This window comes from Melospiza melodia, chromosome 9 (genome assembly GCF_035770615.1).
Source record: "Melospiza melodia melodia isolate bMelMel2 chromosome 9, bMelMel2.pri, whole genome shotgun sequence".
Classification (NCBI taxonomy): Eukaryota; Metazoa; Chordata; class Aves; order Passeriformes; family Passerellidae; genus Melospiza; species Melospiza melodia.
In genome coordinates, this window is record NC_086202.1 from 31,105,095 (window position 1) to 31,117,782 (window position 12,688).

Here is a 12,688-nt window from a genome sequence, read left to right on the forward strand (position 1 = left end):
TGGCCTTGGGCACTACCAGGGATCCAGGGGCAGCCACAGCTGCTCTGGGCACCCTGTGCCAGGGCCTGCCCACCCTGCCAGGGAACAATTCCTTCCTGATATCCTTCTAAATTTCCTTTGTGTCAGTCTGAACCCATTCCCTGTGTCCTGTCCCTCCAGTTCCTGTTGCAGGGTCCCTCTCCAGCTCCCTTGTGTCCCTCAGGCCCTGAAAGGAGCTGTGAGGTCTCCACAGACCCTTTTATTGTCCAGGCTGAGAATTCCTAGTTTTCTCAGCCCCTCTTCATCTCTCACTCTCCAAACTCTGTTTCACAAGCTCTATTCTTCCTCTCTCCACAATGGAAAAGAATCATGGTTGAAGAAAAGAATATCCTTGAAACTAAAACTGGTGAATGTTGAGAGTTGGCTTTGTTTAATTCTCGAGCTAAATTAAAATGCTTATAAACACAGAGGGAAAGAATCAACATAACAAATCCAACCTTTTAGCTCCCCTCTAGGTCCTAGAAAAGTCCCCTCGGCTTTTTTTGAACTCTGCTCCCACTTTGTGGGAGATAATTTGGACTTGCTTGCTCGATCAGGCTTTTTGTAGTATCAAAGTTGTCATTGCCTCCTTCCCACAGAAATTTTCTCTGTATTGGATGTTGTGCCATTCAAGGTGTTTTGTTTCACATGCATATCAAAGAAAGTGGCTTTTAGTGTCTCCTTGAAGAATTTTCCATTTTGCCATTTGTCTTATTGACAGCACACAGTCACTGAAGCGGATCAGAGCCCTGAACTCACCATAAAATCTGATTTTCTGCAGTGTTTGGGGATGATAAAGTGGTTTATTTGAGCCATGGAGGAAATAGAAGGTTGGGAGGGAATGGCTGGATGCTGCTTCTTCCTGCACTGTGATGGGATGGTACCATGTGAATAAGCCATGACTTGGAGCAATCTTAATTTGAACGTGATGTTCTGGATGCTGCACACTTTCATGCAATCAGGTAGAATTTGGGAAGATTAACAAAAAAACCCAAATTTTAGAGTTAATACTTTGTTCTTTCGTGTCTTGGGAGCAGCCTTAGGAAATAAGGGATTGATGCTGAGGAGCCTTCCACAATTCCTGACAAAATTTGGAGTCTGGTCCTCATTTCAGTTAAAAATAAAAAATAAACTTTTCTTCTGCCAACAAATAAAATAATTTCCTTCAACAGTTAGTGGGTAGAACTTTATTAAATGGAAAATCTTTTCAATTGGGCTGAGTATCTGCTAGGAACTGAGTCAGGGGTTTGAAATTGCCCATTGCACTCTCTGTGACTGTTTAAATAAAAACAAATGGAACAATTTATCTGACTAAATAAAAGCAAACTTGAATATAAGACAAATAATGAAATAACTCAGGGTAATGATTGAGTGTTTCTGCAGCAGCTGGAAGAAGAGTTGGTGATTAGCATAAGGAAGTGGATTTTTTTTCCCCAGTTTTATTTCAGAAGTGCTCAGGAGGAGGTTGCAGTTATTTCCAGAATTGTGTCCCAGGAAGGTTGAGGCTGGCTGTTTGTTTTCCAGGTGATGATTGTGCTGTTCTCCCTGAAGAGCTCCTCACTTATTTTTTGTGTCAAGTTGAAACTTTTTTTGTCTTTGGAGGGGTAGGACTAGGTTAAGGAACTTATTTCTCACAGCTGTGCTCTGTTAATGCAAATACAAATCCATTCTCAAGTCTTGTGGGAGACTCTTTGAGCTTGAAGTCACTTAAATTTTTAAGGCCTTTGTGGGCCAAGCTTTTTTTCTTAATAAACTTTGAAGCCATGTGACACCAAGCCCAGAATAACCCTTTCCTGATGCTGCTCCCATCTCATTCAAATGTTTTATTGAGCTGGAATTTAGAGATAGAGGAAGTACAAATGGTTCTTGGGGTTTCCAAGTGATTGTATTTGGTGGGGGGGGTATAAATACAATTTTGGATGACTGTGATTCCTCTGCCTTGATGCCTGCATTGTCAATCTCAGTGCGTGTGAGGTTCAGCTGTCCCTGTCAGGAGGGTGAGTATGGGGCCTCTCACAAAAGTTTCTGAGAAGAGATTTGCAAAAGCTGCTGGAGCCTGGCAACCTCCACACACAGAGAGTGGTGTAGGAGTTCAGGTGTCTGCAGCTGCTCCTCAACCCGTTGTTCATGGGGGAAGGTGTCCCTGTCTACGGCAGGGGTTAGAACAGGAGGATCCCAAAGGTTCTTTCCAGCCCAAACCATCCTGAGAGTCCCTGCAGTGACTGGGAGCAGGAGACCAGTGTGAAAAACCCTGTGAAAGCCTTTTCTGGAGGAGCTGGTGCCTTTGGAGGTGGCAGAGGGGCCGTGAGGGTGCAGATAGCCTTTGGGATGGTGGGAATGAAGAGAAGAGCTCACGAGGAGAAAGGGAGCTGCTGGAAACTGCAAACCCCCATGGTTTGTGGGACACAGGGGTGGTTGGAGGGGACATTTGGCTGTCAGGCAAACCCCAGCTTTTGTGACCACAGAGTCACAGGATGCTCTGGGTTGGAAGGAACCTCCAAGACCATCCAGTTTTTCCACCTCCCACTGGAGACTCTCTCCTCTTGGGTGTCTGCAGACCTCTGGGTGTTGCCTGTTGGTTCCCCACACTGGGAGTTTGTTATTAGCTGGTTCGTCAACCATTGTTTTATTTTTTTATGGATTATTTTCTGTGTTTTTAGCTGTAAAACAGAGAGAAGTCCTCCAAGGAATAGAAATGCTGGATGGGAAGGGGATTTGAAGGGGTTTCAGAGGTGAAAGGAAGATGATCCAGGAGGTGTCTGCTGGGAAAATACCTGATTATTCAAGTTGTTGTGTTTGTACTCAGGCTGTTTGACCTTGCTGAGTGTCTCACCTAGGACAGTGATTGAGGGTTTCCTCTGAGCCATCTCATTAAAAATAATTAGAAATTAAAATAATGAAAATTAGCCAGCAGAAACCAAATCGAGCTGAGCCTTGACACTGTTACATGGAGAGTTTGCTAAAGAGGTTCTCACTTTGTTCCCAAGGAGAGAGGCCCTTTGTTTATCCCCTTCCCTTGATTAAAGAAGGGTAAAGCAGAAGCACTGTTATGAAAAACAGTGAAGTTAACAACAGGAACAGAAATGATTTGCTGCAAGGTCTTAGGAAAGCCTTCAGAGCTTGTTGTTTTATTTAGCAAGTTCTATTTGCCTTTCCTGTAAGGAGTTTGGGGCAGGGGCATTGCTGCCTAAACGTAAAATGCATCATGAAAACTGTAGGGAGGGAAGCTCATTTATGGAATGCTTTTCCTTTTTAAAGTGTGTTTGATTTATCATGATTTGACTTCAAAAACAACTCCATTATGCCCAGGAATTTCAAGGACAACTTGTTTTTTTGTTGAGAAAATTGGAACAGAGGCATGTTCTGGTAATACATTCTGGTAATAAACTGCAGTGTAAAATTGGAAGAGGTAAAATAATGGCTAAAAGAGTTCTACCAAGGCCCATACACTGACATGGGGCACCTTTCTGCTCTTTGGGTTTAAAGTCTTGTGGAAATATTTCCTTCCTAAGTCACCTTTGGGGCTGCAGCTATTCTGTGCATTTTTGGGTTGAATAAAGCAGACTTAGTGCTGAAATAATTTCTGTTGAGGATCATTTCAACAGAATACTGGAGAAAAAATTGAGAGAAGTGGAGTGAGTCCTGAGGAGGCCTTGGAGATGCTCTGAGGGCTGGAGCCCCTCCGCTCTGGAGCCAGGCTGGGAGAGCTGGGGAGGGAAAGGCTCCAAGGAGAGCTCAGAGCCCTTCCAGGGCCTAAAGGGGCTCCAGGAGAGCTGGAGAGGCACTGGGGACAAGGGATGGAGGGACAGGACACAGGGAATGGCTCCCAGTGCCAGAGGGCTGGATGGATGGGACATTGGGAATTAGGAATTGTTCCCTGGCAGGGTGGGCAGGCCCTGGCACAGCTGTGGCTGCCCCTGGATCCCTGGCAGTGCCCAAGGCCAGGCTGGAGCAGCCTGGGACAGTGGAAGGTGTCCCTGCCATGGCAGGGGTGGCGCTGGATGGGATTTAAGATCCCTTTCAGTCCAAACATTCAGGGGTTCTCCAAAATATGGAGCCTCTTTCATGTGACAGCACTGAGGACAATTTCCTAAGGGACGCTGCTCATTGGTGTTGCTCTTTTTCTTAAGGAGCTTATTTTCTCCTCCTTGCTTATTTACCCAAGTGTATTTCCAGAGAGTTTCCATTATCCTTGATTAAATAAATTCCAACTTCTGTCATCTTTATAAGACTGGCTCTCCATCCTCCTGATGATGGCAATAACTTTTCTCTGCACCTGGCTCAGTCCAAAGATGTTTCTCACATCCACAGGAATTCCCACCATCTCTGGCTGGTGCCTGGTTGTACAGACAGTGCTTGAACTTAGGGTTTTTTGGACCCATATTGCTGCTTATTGATTATATTTTGTGAGGGGGGAATAAAAGGAACCGCCCTCCCCATATGTATATTTACAACATACCACTTGTCTTCAAGGTTTTTCGTTTAAATTGTCTCTGAATTGGAAATTTGTGTCTGACTGCAATTTTAGAGTTATCTGTTCAGAGTGTGGTGATGGATGTGGAGCTGAGTCTGTGGCTTAGTTAGGTTTGTTTCTGCAGAAGGGAAGGGTGAGGTGACGACTGAAAAAGGAGGTTTGGGTAGTGTTGGCATGGTGAAATGATGTGAAATAATTTGTAAACTTTAATCTATGTGATAAAACTTCTTCACAAATCTCTTACTGGTGCCATGGGTTGATCCAGAAGTTTGCTACTCCCATCATCGTTGTTTCGCTGGTTTTTTCCCCCTCCCATGCTTCTGGCTCTTGTTCTAATCTCTTCTTTTCACTGAAATTTATCTCATGATAAATTTTCTTGCCTCACCTGCTCACACTTGCAATAAATCCTCTGCAAACTGCTGAATTTCAGTGGCCAGCCCTGCCTTTTCTCTGAGACTCCCAAGATCCATATTGGAATGGTGGACATTTTTTTTAAATGCTAAACACTTCTTTTAAATGTACTGTACAATGTTTTGTTAATAATTCTGGAAATTCAGGTGTGTTTGATGGAAAAGTTAATGTGGGCATGTGATTTGGCTTGTAATTTTGATATTTTTTTATTGAATATAAACTACAAGTTGGTCTGATTTGGCTGAAACTTTCACTGGTACACCCAGCAGGGAGAAAATATGGAAACAGAGAAGATGTGGGAATGCTCCATGGAGTGTAAAAAAAAAATGTTGATTATTCTTTCATTAAGATATAGGCATTTTTTTAGACTTAAAAATGGTCCCTGCTTTGGATTTTTATTTGGGTATTTAGTTTGGTTTTTATTTTTCCAATTGCTGTTTTACGGGGTATAGCAGGGCTGTTCCTGAAATCAAAGTGGCAGTAAAAGTTTTTACTGTTGAGCTTCTTTGCCCTAATTAAGAGTTTGTTGAAGGGTCCTTCAGTTCCCCAAATCCTGAACCTCTTTAAAATGAAAACATACATCTCTAGAAAAAAGTTAAAGTTGGTTTTGTTAGGGCCCTGGAAGGTTTATTGTATCCAGTGAAAAAAATGAGAGCAGGAAAAAAAAAAATAAAAGGCCATATTTCATATAGATAATGCAAACATTTCTTATCTGCCCACACAGTGTGCTGGTAGGAAACTACAGTGGTATGAAAGATGTGGTTTTCCAGGTGATTTATTTGCTCTGTTAAACCCTGCAAAACAAAAAAGCTTTAAAATAATACTTAATTTAATTCTTAAAACCCAAACAAACTGAAAATTTTCAATTTTTATGTATCACAGTAGACCATATAAGAATGAAAGGAGTAGAGAAGGGGAGAGTTCATGCATTGGTGATTTTATTTATGCTTTAAAGTGGTGAAGTGGGCACGGAGATATTTGGTCACAGGTTGGGCTTGGTGATCTTGGAGATCTTTTCTCAGGGGCAACACAAAGCTGCTGCTGCTGCTGGAGGAAAACCCAGTGTTGTAGAGGTGTCCTTTAGGTGTCACCTCAGTGGAGATCTGAGCTTCACTGTTCTCACCTCCCTTTGTAGGTTGTGTCTGTGCTGGGGTAATTAGAGCCTGTAAGGAGCTGTAGTTTGAGTCCTTTCAAGTCCACAAATGTGTAATTTTTACCATAAGATGAGAAACAGAATTTACCTCTGCTTGTTCTTCTGTTTAATTTACAGATTATTTTCTGTTGGGATTTGTGTATAAAAAATACACCTCAAAAAACCGAACCAGTAGTACCTGAGTATTTCTTTCCTATTTTGAGCCCAGAGCTTGATTAGAAGATGTAATTTCACACAAATATAGTTTGGGTTAGCTATGCCTCAGAGGAGCCTCTTAAGGTCTATAAAATCATGGGCAATCTCACATAGTCCTGAGTGGAGAATTGGGAAGGAGAATGGTTGTCTCTTTTCTCACTGAGTCAATGATGCTCTTGGAAAATTAAAAGCTCTTCCTAATGAACTTTTATTTCCATGTGCTTTAAAAGGGGATATTGGTTTTCTGCTGTTTAATGTAGAAAACCTGATTGGTCCTAAAACAGCCATCACATGTGGTGATCATGCTTTTATGTATTTTAAAGCTACACTTATGTGTTTGCTAGCTCTGCATGTACTGCTTGATATCTTTGAACCTCTCATTTGAGTAAACAAACAATCTCTTACTTATTTTCTTTCGTTATTCTGCTCTGCTTCCATTGATGACTCTAAACTTTTGACTCCAGACTGGCAATATGAGGGTAAGATGGCAAAATATGACTTCCTGCACATTGCTCGTCTGCTTTTCATTTCCGTTCTCCTTAGAGTTATTAAAATTCCATTCACTAAGTAGATCCTTTTCGTTGCAGTTAAATACAAATTATGTTTGTTTCTGTTGTGAAGCTTTAATTATGATTTATACCTTTTAATCATTCCTTTGTTATTTCTTTGGGTTAAATTACCATCGTATTCCCTGTGTCCTGACTCACATTGAGATTCCTGATAGGATCTCTGGAGAAAAACACAGACAGATTCATTAGTGTAGCCATCCAGCTGGATCATGGTGGAATGTGACAACAATCCTTCCCTGGCACAGGGTGCCCAGAGCAGCTGTGGCTGCCCCTGGATCCCTGGCAGTGCCCAAGGCCAGCTTGGACACTGGGGCTTGGAGCAGCCTGGGACAGTGGAAGGTTGGGTTTTGAGGTCCTTCCAACCCAAACCATTCCATGATTCTATGGTTTGAGGGATATTGTTCATGACCTGCAAAGGAAGAGGGAAAACCATATAACATTTTTGCAGTTTAGGTGTTTTAAATATGGATCACACCTGAGATCTTTTTTGATCACATCCTCCCTTGCTTTACAAATTTTCTCTGAGTTAGGGATAAGCAAACAGCTGTGTTTTGAGCATTTATAACTTTACTACCAGTTGTAGCTCATACCTGCATCACATTTAAGGGAATACTCGCCTTCAGCATGCCAAACATGCTGACTTGAAAAAAACCCCAACAACAAAACCCCAGAGATCCTACTTTTGGAAAGAGAAATAACTCTTTTTTTCGTCTTTATAGATTGCAAGTTGGCCAGAGCAGGTCCTCCAGCCACAATAGTTCCCATTGACGAGGAGAGTCGCAACGGTGAGTGCCCCACAGTTATTTATAACACAAATTATTTATAACCACTCTTTAAGGCCCTTGTGGCAAACAGACCTTCTTAATTTTTCTTAAGTCAGTGGGATGGCACTAGAGGACAAAGTCCTGGTCAGTATTTGGTTTTGTTTGAATAAAGCTGAAGTTTTACTCTGCAGCATGAAAGGACTGTTAACAAAGTGGTCTTCTGGGTTTCCCATGTGGATTTTGGAAGGTTGCTTGTTGGTTCCCACTAAGTTTAGGAACATGAGTTGATGGACACCTCTGAAATGGAAGAACTTGGTTGTAGTCATGGAACTTTCAAAAGAAAATGGATGTCCCTTTTTTCAGTATTTTAATTCTCCTGACAAATCAGAGAGTTCTCAGATTGTTAATCTGTGGTCTGAGCATTGCAGTTGTGTAGCATATCTTGATGGGATGAAGTGCTTTACTCTGTTACAATCAGCTGTTACTCCTGAGAGTAAGTTACTTTTCTTTCCTGCTTTTTATTCTGTGTATTTAGGGATTCTTTTGTTTGTTTGGGTTTTTTTTAACCTTGCAAGCTGGGTCTGTTTTTGTGCTTTGTGTGGCTGTGGTTTATCAGATATGGGTGCTTGAGATGGTGAATAAAGCCAGGTGACGCTGGTGGAACCTCTCTGCTGTTTTTCTGGGAGGATTTCCTTGTTGGAATTGCTCAAAGTCAGATGGATAAATGCATTTATGGGTAAAACTCATCAACAAACCAATTTTTAATAAACCTTTGTGCTGAAAAAGTTCTGGTACTGGGGTGGCTGTAAAAACCAGGGTATTTTCCCTCCTCCTGGGATGGTTTCCCTGTAGTCAGGAGAGTCCAAAGGAGGGCTCTGAAGATGGATGTGCTCTTTGAATTGGATGTGTTGGTTCTTGGCAAGCTGCTGTTGAATCCTGATGTGTTCCAGTTGTGGCCTGCTCAGTTTTGGTGGAATGACCCCCTCAGCTGAAATGGTTTGGGTGCCATAGCTCATCTCTCGTAGCCTTTCATCCTCCCTACTCATTAGAAATAAATCTGTGCTAACAGCAAGGAGTTATAAATAAATCCAAACCACCTTTGCCATCAAAAAAACTTTGTGAAAGCCTTTAGAAAGTGAGGTTGAAGTTGTGAACTCCCCATCCCTGCAAGTGTCCAAGGCCAGGCTTGGCAGGGCTTGGAGCCACCTGGTCTAGTGGGAGGGGTCCCTTCCCACAGCAAGGGAGTTGGAATGAGATGAGCTTGGAGGCATCTTCCAACCCAACTCAGTCTGAGATACCAAACTTCATAAGGAATGCATGGTGAACTGCATTTCCAGTGACCAAACTTGAGATGCAGGAATAAAAATCCACCTAATATTGTTCTTGCCTATACAAACAAGTCTCTAGATCACTTAAAGTCTAAAATCTCATCCTTATTTTAGTTCTTCCATGGCACTGTTGCTTCCAATGGTCCTGTTGTTGGGGTTGGAATGGCTTCTGTAAGGATGGAGATCTCAAAACAGTGGCTGGGACATTTTATTCCATCAGTGCATGTGGCCATGGTGTTCTGGCAATAAACAAAATTCTGCTCTTTAGGAATAGATATTTAGTTCCATTGTGCCATGGCACATTGAGCTCAATCATTCCTAATTCACAGGAAGTCAGAGACCAGAAAATCTCACAGAATAAAAACATTTTCCCAAATAACTCTTGCTTGTTTTCACAGTCAGGCACACAGGTACCGTGCCTGACCTTTTAAGATGTTCTTGAAATCAGCAGAGATGTTAATATTTGACAGTTTCCTGCCATGGGATGGATATCTCTTTATATCAAGTAATTTAGGTGCAAGAGTAAATTACATTATAATTGTGCTCATGTGAGCAATCCTGGAAGGAGTGAACTTGACCTTTCTAAAGGAATGAATGAATTATTGTATGATTTTCCCTGTGTTGAACTGAATTGGGTGATAGTATTTCACATCATATTAAGAGCAAAACTGAATTTTTCTGGATGGTTTTTATAGGCAGAGAGTTACTTTCACCCATGGATTTCTTTTTATTTAATTACTGGATTTGAGACTTGGTTTTAACTTGATTTAAAGCCTGAATGAGTCTTATTCCTAGGTCAGACTTTCTCATTGCCAGTGTACCCCAAGTTTTTGGAGGCCTCCATGTGGAGCAGCCCTTCAGATGAGCAGCCTGAAATTCTCAAGGGCTTTGAATCTTTGGGCAGGGTTTTTGATGGAAAGTATACTCTTGGGAAAAGATTTCTACAAGGCAAGATTTAAAGATTTAGAGATTAAATTAGAATTTGGAAGAGAAAGCAGAAGTTGGGGTAGAGGAAACAAGCAGACCAAAGTGAATTCCCTTAATGTGAGGACAAATAGGAACTGGCATCTTGGTGCTCCATCCAGAACAAAAAAATTCCACAGTTAGGAATGCTTTGTGTTCTTTCCCATCCTAGAAAAATCAGTCAGTGTTGGTGTGGTTTGGTTTTATTTTGGTGGTTTTTTTTCCCTGCTTACCTTATGATGAGTGAGTGCTCTAATGAATAATGGGAGCAAATCCCAAACCTCCTGCTCTCTTCCATGTTCCTTGGGGGTGTCTGACACATGGAAGTGCAGCTTTCATGGCTGTACGTGGGTCAAGTGTTATTTTTCCTGCTTTTCATCTTCCTACTCTCTCAGCAGCAACCTTTCTCCAGCCTGACTTCCAGGGGAGGCAGAGGATATGTGACCCTGCTACAAATCCCCTTCCATAACCCCCTGTGGGGAGGCACTCATGGGAAATAGGACACAAAATGCAGGAAACAAAGGTGTGGGGTTTCTTCCCCCTAATTCTCTTGCACCAATTTATTTTCAGTTTTATTATATTGTAATGCTGGAAGAATGGATGTGATTACATTGATGTTTCCCATGCTGGTCCAAACTGGTTTAATTTGGTTTTCAGGGACACTCCACAGGGATTGAAGAAAATGTCCCCAGAGGCACAAAATCTGTAGCTTCCCTCCAGAGATGGGCTTAGGTGTGCTGATGAGGACTGGGAGTGATGCCTCTGAATATTCATTACTCAATTAAATGTTCAGTGTCCACCAGGGTGGGGCTGGAATTGAACTAATTAGCCATAAAGAAGGAAGAGTCCTGCTATCCCAGAAAAGTTATTTGGTAAAATCAATTTGGAAGTTTGCTGTGGCTGAGCACAGGTGTATCAAGAAATGCATTCCTTAAGAGCTGTGGCTGGATGTTCATTTCCTGCTTTTCCCTCCTGTTTCATTAATGACTTGAAGCTGCTTCAATCTTGGAAGACTTTTCCAGCCTGAATGATCCCATTATATTCTTGTATTGCCTTCATGAGCATCTCACTCTTTAATTTTAAATAAAAATACTTTTGCCTATTGCTTCCTATCATTCAAAAATCAGCTTTATGAAGGAAAGTCATCTTAGTTTTACTTTATTTCCATCTTTATTTCAAGGGATTCTGAGAACAGCATTTCCCAAGTTTGCAGTGTATGTGTAGATGTGGAAAGGCATCAAACTGTGATTTTTTTATCTTGATTTTTCTTATTTTTCCCATAAAGGCACTTTGAGGACTCTTTGCAATTTGCTTTTACTTGGCGCACTATTTTTTGTAGTGTTTCTATAATGGAAAAAAATTCAAGTTATTAGTTTACATGTTGTTATCATTCCTGTGAAATGTTTCCAGGGAGAAAGTGCTTCAGTTGATGTTTAATCTAGCTCATGCCATTGTCTTTATGCCTCCCTGCCCACACATAGATTTTCCCCACATCTTTAGACAATCTTACAGCTCCCTAATGTGTTTATGAATGTTTTGGACCATCCTTCAGTTTTTGACCATCCTTTTCAAATTTATCTTCACCAACCTGAAATCTGGTTTGTTTGGCAATGGAGATGTGGTGTGCAGATCTAAGTTAAGGTATTGCAGCCAAAAAATAAAGTTTGGAATTAAATCTGGCCATTTTTAGGCTGAGTGTTTAGGTTCAGTTTGGCCATTTTTAGGCTCCGTGTCTGAGCATTTTTAGGCTGAGTCTAGGGCTCAGTCTGGCTATTTTTAGGCTGAGTGCCTAGGTCCAGTCTGGACCTTTTTAGGCTGAGTTTCTAGGCCCAGTTTGGCCATTTTTAGGCTGAGTGTCTAGGTCCAATCTGGCCATTTTTAGGCTGAGTTTAGGGCCCAGTCAGGCCATTTTTAGGCTGAGTTTCTAGGTCCAGTCTGGCCATTTTTATGCTAAGTGCCTAGGCCCAGTCTGGCTATTTTTAAGCTGTCTAGGCCCAGTCTGGCCATTCCAGCCCAGGGTGCAGTTGAGGTGGATGATGAGATTTTGATGATGAGTCCCAGCAGTGTTTTGCTGATTCTCTGGGTGCTGATGCTGTTCTGGTGGTCATTAATCCCAGGTCTAAGACATTAGATTAGCCAGCAGTACAAATTTGAGCTGCATCAGGCCCAGGCACATGTAATAACATCTGCTCAAATTAGACCTCGCTCTGTGGAGTTTATTCCAAATTTGTCTTTTCATATGGGAAGAGAGGTGATCCATTAGATCCAATAGCTGCCAGATTGGAGGAACTTCTGTCAGAAGTTGTTACCCTTGTGGAATGTTGTGCACAAATTCTAACAGAAGGAGTGGATTTGTATTGATTCCTGTGCCCACGTGGCTGAACACTGACTGTGTCACAGAACAGGGCAGGACACCCCTGCTCTATCTGCTTATCCCTGGGCTCATTTGGGGCCTGGAGGTTTCCTATGGATGCCGCTCAAAAGGAACAAGGCCCTGGGAGTGCTGGGGGTGGGAGCTGGGAGCCAGAACCCCCCCGTGCCCTGGGCTGAGCCCCAGCGTGGGCAGCAGGGCAGGGGGGGATTCTGCCCCTGTGCCCTGGGCTCAGGTGAGACCCCACCTGCAGAGCTGCCCCAGCACAGGAGGGACCTGGAGCTGCTGCAGAGAGCCCAGGGCAGGCACCAGCATGGGCAGAGGGATGGAGCAGCTCTGCTGGGAGGAAAGGCTGGCACAGCTGGGGGGGCTCACCTGGACAGGAGAAGCTCTGGGGTGACCAAACTGTGGCCTGAAGGAGCTGCAGGAAACATGGAGAGAG

General features: G+C 42.6%; 1 protein-coding gene across 3 annotated transcripts in view; it reads left to right on the forward strand.

The window, feature by feature from the left end:
- PCDH15 (protocadherin related 15) overlaps nucleotides 1-12,688 on the forward strand; it is a 642,661-nt gene that overhangs the window by 388,994 nt on the left and 240,979 nt on the right. For 2 of the 3 annotated variants that reach the window (XM_063164079.1, XM_063164078.1), the window contains exons 6-7: nucleotides 6,716-6,730; nucleotides 7,540-7,605. In XM_063164079.1, the coding sequence (XP_063020149.1) occupies nucleotides 6,716-6,730; nucleotides 7,540-7,605 (81 nt within the window). The remainder of the gene's footprint in view (nucleotides 1-6,715; nucleotides 6,731-7,539; nucleotides 7,606-12,688) is intronic. The other variant, XM_063164080.1, reaches the window with a different exon arrangement.